This window comes from Mytilus edulis, chromosome 5 (assembly GCF_963676685.1).
Source record: "Mytilus edulis chromosome 5, xbMytEdul2.2, whole genome shotgun sequence".
NCBI classification, from domain to species: domain Eukaryota; kingdom Metazoa; phylum Mollusca; class Bivalvia; order Mytilida; family Mytilidae; genus Mytilus; species Mytilus edulis.
In genome coordinates this window covers 43,121,154-43,127,592 of record NC_092348.1, presented here as the reverse complement: position 1 = coordinate 43,127,592, position 6,439 = coordinate 43,121,154, and the positions used below count along the sequence as shown (strand labels likewise).

The following is a 6,439-nucleotide window of genomic DNA, read 5'->3' as shown; positions in this document are numbered from 1 at the left end:
TAAAAGTAGTGTTAACGTTTGACGCGTAAGTTAAACTGTCTCTAAATCACCGACATACTCGGGGCCACCAGATGCAATGTCCATTAGCTGTGATATATGGTGGCATGCGGAAAGAACAAAAATAGATTGATCTCACAAATAATGAAAAAAGGATTAAATTATTAAATTACGTAAAAAACTCTTTGAATTTACAGTCTTTTCATAAATAAGAAAAATTAACAAGTCTGTTCACACACGTTAGTTTCTTCGTTCACTTCGTCTCAGATAACAGTCCATGCTGTTGACTTCTAATGGGTAGAGTTTCGTCACGGGTCGATTTGTAATTCCTGATTTGGTACGCACCATAGCGACGCGTACTAAGCCGTCCTTGCCTTTAATAGTGTCCTGTACAACTCCAAGTTTCCAATGCACGCGCTTTGATTCGTCGTGTATCTGAACGACATCGCCTTCTTTGATCTTCCGAACGTCGACTCCAGCTCTTTGGTGATATTCTCGCAATGAAGTAAGGTATTCTCCTTTCCATCTTGTCCAGAAGTTCTCAATCAATTGTCTCTGTCGTATCGCTTGATTGTTCAAGTTTGTGTGTGTTAATTCACAAATATTTAGATTGTCAATAGCACTTTTTGACGATCCATACGGTAAAGTTGTTATCCTTCGTCCATGTATAAGATGGGATGGTGTAAGCGGCTCCGGATCTCTGATATCTGTTGAAATATACGTCACTGGTCGATCGTTGAGTGTGGCTTCGATCTCTGTTAATACAGTCCTTAGAGTCTCGTCGTTAACATGTGCACGTCCTAATACTTTCTTAAGTGATGTTTTTGTTAAGCCAATCATTCTTTCCCACATGCCCCCGAACCATGGAGCTCTATTTGGGATGAATTTCCATTCAATGCCATAATTCTGAATATTTTCTTTAACTTTTTTAGAATTGCAAAGTCGTGAAATTTCGATTGAAGCAGCTTTAAATGTTAACGCATTATCTGACATCATAATTTTCGGCACTGATCGTCGACTTACAAATCTCCGGAAACACAATAAAAAAGATTCTTCGCTGAGATCGTAAACTAATTCCAAATGTACTGCTCGAGTGACAGCACATGTAAATAGGCAAATGTAAACCTTCGATTCTTCGTTGTGTCTGTTTCTTGTCGTTAACGCACCTGTGAAGTCTACACCGGTGATGCTAAAGGGTGTGGCATCTTGAACTCTCTCTTTTGGTAATGGTGGAATTTCTGGTGCGGGATAAGATTTTCCGATTACTTTTCGGCACGTTACACATTTCGACAATATAGATTTCACGCACTGCCTTAATTTCGGAATCCAAAATGTTTGTTGTATGTATGCTAGAGTGATATTTATTCCTGAATGTAGTGTGTTCTCATGTGCTTCTAACACTATCAAATGTGTAAGACGGTCCTTTGCCGGTAACAGATATGGAAACTTGACTGTTTCTCCTACTGTCGCATTGTCTATTCGGCGGCCACCACATCGTAATAATTGCTTTTCGTCTAGAAAGAGCTTTAATTGTCGCACAAGAGTTTTACGTTTTGTAGAATTATCTATACAATTTATTTCGTCACTAAATATTTTACCTTGTGTATATCTTATCCATAGGAATTTTGCATTTTTAATTTCATCACTACGTAACAAATCTTTCTTTCGTTCAGTTTCTGTTGCTCTGCAGTTTGTTGCGAATCTCATTACATATGCGGTAATGCGGGTTAGTTTTCTATAAGAATTGTACCGTTCGATATCTATGATTTCTCCTATACCAATACGTAAATTTTGATTATTCTCCATAGTTTCAATTTTGTCATCGTTCTCCGATATTGTTGTACATACACTAGACGTTACATTGTTTCCGTTCCATGTCGGCCAATCTTCTTTGCTGTTTAACCATTTAGGTCCACTAAACCATATTTCGTTCTGTTGCAGTTCTTCAGATGTTATACCACGTGTAAGTAGATCTGCGGGATTGTCTTTCGTAGGGCAGTATCTCCATACATTATCTCCACACAAACTTTTAATTTCTTCAATTCTGTTTTTGATAAATTGTCTCTGTGGTTTTACGGATGAAAGCCAACTAAGTACGATTTGACTATCACTCCAAAATTGTATTTCACTGAAAGTTTCTGGAAAGTTTTTGCAGATATGATCAGCAAGTCTTGCTCCAATTACAGCCCCCATAAGCTCTAGATTTGGTAAAGTTATAGTCTTGATAGGCGCAACTCGATTCTTTGCCATTACTATTGTTGGTTTTCTGTCATACAAGAGGTACGCGCATGCGCCGTACGCATGAGTTGAAGCATCGGTAAATACATGAAGAGTTGGTAAATTTCTGTTATTCTCGTTCTGTGTTTGAGTACTTCGATGAATCTCTGTTTCTAAGCTCGATGCTAGATCTCGTGAAATTAATATCCATTTTGATTGGATATTTTCCGGTAATATTTCGTCCCACTCCAAATTTAGCTTCCAAAGTGATTGCATAAAGATTTTCGCTTTTACAGTAACTGGGCTTAATAGTCCTAACGGATCGAAAATCTTGGATGATTGCCGTAAAATATATCTTTTAGTCAGTTTTCCTTTTTTGTCCATCTCGAACGTGTTACTTTGATAAAACAACTTGTCTGATTTAGCATTCCATTGCATACCAAGAATTTTAGTAAGCTCATCTTTGTCTAAGGTTTTTTCTTTGCTAGCGATTTCTTGTAATTTTGGACTGTTTGAATTCCATGAGCGTAGGTTGAATCCGCCTTTCGTAAGTAATTCTCTCGATCTCCTGTAATAATCTATTACGTCATTTTCGTTATCAAAGCTAGTTAAAATGTTGTCCACATATAACCCATTTTCAAGTGTATCTGAAAGTTTCCCCGGATTTTCCTTAAAGTGCTTGAGAAGTGTGGCGCTCAAAATGAATGGCGAACATGTAGCTCCGAAGAGTACGGACTTGAAGCGATATGTTATTAGCGGACTTGATGTGTTTGTAGGATCGCTAAGCCATAAGAACCTCGTTGCATCTCGGTCTTTCTCGTCGAGCTGTATTTGTAGAAATGCCTTTTCTAAATCTGATGTTGTAGCATATTTCTTAGCGCGAAATCTCATAAGTATTCCCGTAATATCATTCATAACAGGTGGGTGTGATTCTAAGCATTCATTTAGACTTGGATTATCTCTTCCATCTTTGCAGCTACAATCATAAACAATGCGTATTGGCGTAGTAGATGATTCCTTGGAAACAGGATGATGCGGGATATAGTGTACGGGTCGATCGGTAGGAAGTTTTGTTTCCTCAACCTTTTCAATAAAATGTCTTCTCTCCTGCTCCTTTATGATATCTCCGTACATTTTAAGTAAATCAGGTTTGTTTGCTAAACGTCTAATAACGCTACCTGTTCTCTGTTTAACCAATTCCATGTTATGCGGCAGCGGAAGGAAATCTGGTTTCCATGGTAACTTAGCTGTGTACTTTCCATTTTCTAGTATTATAGACTTTTCTCCGTATTCTCTTACAACTTCAGACTGACTTTTAATATTATCGCTTCCTGAAACTCCCAACGATTCTAAGTTCCAAAACTGTTCTAAGTCGCAAACAACGGCTCTGTGGTCAGTCAAAATATTCAACATTGCTGATTGTTTTGAACTACTTCCGTTTTTAGTAAGTACGGGTCCCGACAAGAGATAACCTATTCTCGACTTTACTGCGGTCGGTCCATTTCCTCTTATTATTTCGTTTTCAACTATTGACCAGTAATAGTCTGCGCCAATCAATAAAGATATGTTGAACTTGTCTTCTGCGCATATCGGATGTGCGAGTCGTAAACCACGTAAGTATGGCAGTGCTTTGATTTCCTTTTGTGATTTTGTCTGAATAGGAGCGGCAATTTTCGGTACAATTATTACTTCTATTTCTATTCTTTGATTATCAACTGTCTCAATAGCTATGTTTGCTTTATCAAGATGACGAACTTGTCCTTCGTTTCCTCCAAATCCAGATATTTTTAGTGCAATCTTTTCGGTGGATTCAATTTCTAGTTTTCTAGCTAAATCTTCAGTTATGAATGAGTTTTGTGCTCCCTCGTCAAGTAGAATATTTGTCATGATAGATCGATTTTCGGACCAAACTGGAGTTACGGCAGTTTTCAGTAAAACATCTGTATGTGCAGTAACAGTAGAATGTAAGGGTGTGGTTAGCTCCAGTGGCGTTTCCTCTACGGCGGTATGTGCTACGGTCTTTCGTGTACTATACTGGTTTTCGGTTAAGCTCTTTGGTTCTGTGTTATGTACTTGTACATGTATACTCGTGTGATGTCTCTTTCCGCACTGGCGGCATTTAAATTCTGACTTACATTCAGCTACTCTATGACTTCCGAAACAGTTAAAACATACCTTTTTTCGCTTCACAATTTCTATTCGTTTCTCAACATCTTTCACGTTTTTGCATGTATTTGGATGATGGGATTCTTCACAAAATAAACATTTCTTACGTGACTGTTTTCTGTTCTTTCCTGAAAATGTTTCGGCAATAAACGAAGCGGTCGGTAAAATTTCTAAATCTTCATTACTTGAACCTGTAGATTGTCCTGCGACCTGTACGCATACTTCCCTCTTTATTGCTGTTCTCAATGATTCGATGTCCCAGTCGTCGTTTCCGCGATCTCGGGTTATGTTTTTTCGTACGTCGGACGGCAACTTATTGTATATTATAGGCGTAAGAATGGCTCCAAATGTACTCTCGTTTGTTCCTAACGATTCTAATCCGCGTATGCTACACTCAATTCTGTCGGAAAAGTTTCTCAAACTGTCTGCGTTTGACCTCGGTGCGGGTAAATCAATTAAATTCTGAATATATGCGTTCGTGATTTTGTGGTTCTGACCAAACCTCTCTCTCAGTATTGATACGGCTTGATAGTAATTTGCACTTGTGAGTGGTAAACCGGCGATACATTGCGCGGCTATTCCCTGAATCTGATTTTGCAAATACGTAAATTTCTGCACGTCTGTTAATGTTTGGTTATCGTGTATTGTTGATTGATACGCATCCCAGAAAGGTTGCCAGTTTAACAAATTGCCATTAAAATATGGTAAATTCAATTTTGGTAGCTTGTGGTAGATGCTAGAATTTGTTGCGCTCATTGACGATCTGTATTGCATATCATTATTCTGCATGGGATGTGGAGTATTACATGTAGATGTGGAGTTGATAAATACAAAATCTGCTGCATTTGGATTTAAGTTCTGATTAGAGCTAGTTTCATTTGATTTATTTTTCTGTTTTGAACTTGATGAATTGCGTACTTTTGTCAAAATTCGTTCTATATCTAAAACATACCGATCTGAGTCTTCTATCTCTGCTTCCATGTTTTCCTCTGCAATCTCCTCTAAAATTTCACTATCAAGTTCCGAAAGAATATCCCTCTTTTTCTTCAAGGTTTCACATAGGCTTTCTATTTCGTCGCGTTGTGTTGTTTCTTTCTCTAATTCCTCTTCAATCTTTGAAATTAATCTCCTTGCGGCTCCTCGATGGCCCACTCTAATGGCTTTCTTTTTCGTCATTATATCCTGGTCACGGCACCAATGTGACGGATGGGTTAGCTAAAAGTCTAGACAGGCAGTAAAACAACGTCTGGTTCGTTTGATCGTATAATCTCAACTCAATATAGTAACATGATACATAACAATAGAACAACGTTAACAGAAGATATGATGACGTTAACAATGTGAATGGAAACGGCGTTAAAAGTAGTGTTAACGTTTGACGCGTAAGTTAAACTGTCTCTAAATCACCGACACAACCAAGATGGCCGCCATGGCTAAAAATAGAACATAGGGGTAAAATGCAGTTTTTGGCTTATAACTCAAAAACCAAAGCATTTAGAGCAAATCTGACAGGGATAAAATTGTTTATCAGGATAAGATCTATCTGCCCTGAAATTTTCAGATGAATCAGACAACCTGTTGTTGGGTTGCTGCCCCTGAATATGTAATTTTAAGGAAATTTTGCTGTTTTTGGTTATTATCTTGAATATTATTATAGATTAAGATAAACTGTAAACTGCAATAATGTTCAGCAAAATAAGATTTGCAAATAAGTCAACATGACCGAAATGGTCAGTTGACCCCTTTAGGAGTTATTGCCCTTTATAGTCAATTTTTAACCATTTTTCGTAAATCTTAGTAATCTATTACAAAAATCTCCTCCTCTGAAACTACATGGCCAAATTAATCCAAACTTGGCCACAATCATCTTTGGGGTATCTAGTTTTAAAAATGTGTGGCGTGACCCGGCCAACCAACCAAGATGGCCACCATGGCTAAAAATAGAACATAGGGGTGAAATGTAGATTTTGGCTTATAACTCTGAAACCAAAGCATTTAGAGCAAATCTGACATGGGGTAAAATTGTTCATCAAGTGAACATCTATCAGCCCCCAAACTT

The 6,439-nt window shown here is 37.9% G+C and overlaps 1 protein-coding gene across 1 annotated transcript; it reads right to left on the bottom strand.

The window, feature by feature from the left end:
* Nucleotides 1-237: 237 nt before the first annotated feature.
* LOC139525098 (uncharacterized) lies at nucleotides 238-5,556 on the bottom strand. The gene has a single exon (XM_071320281.1). It carries the CDS (start codon nucleotides 5,554-5,556, stop codon nucleotides 238-240), a length of 5,319 nt encoding a protein of 1,772 aa, XP_071176382.1.
* Nucleotides 5,557-6,439: the final 883 nt, after the last annotated feature.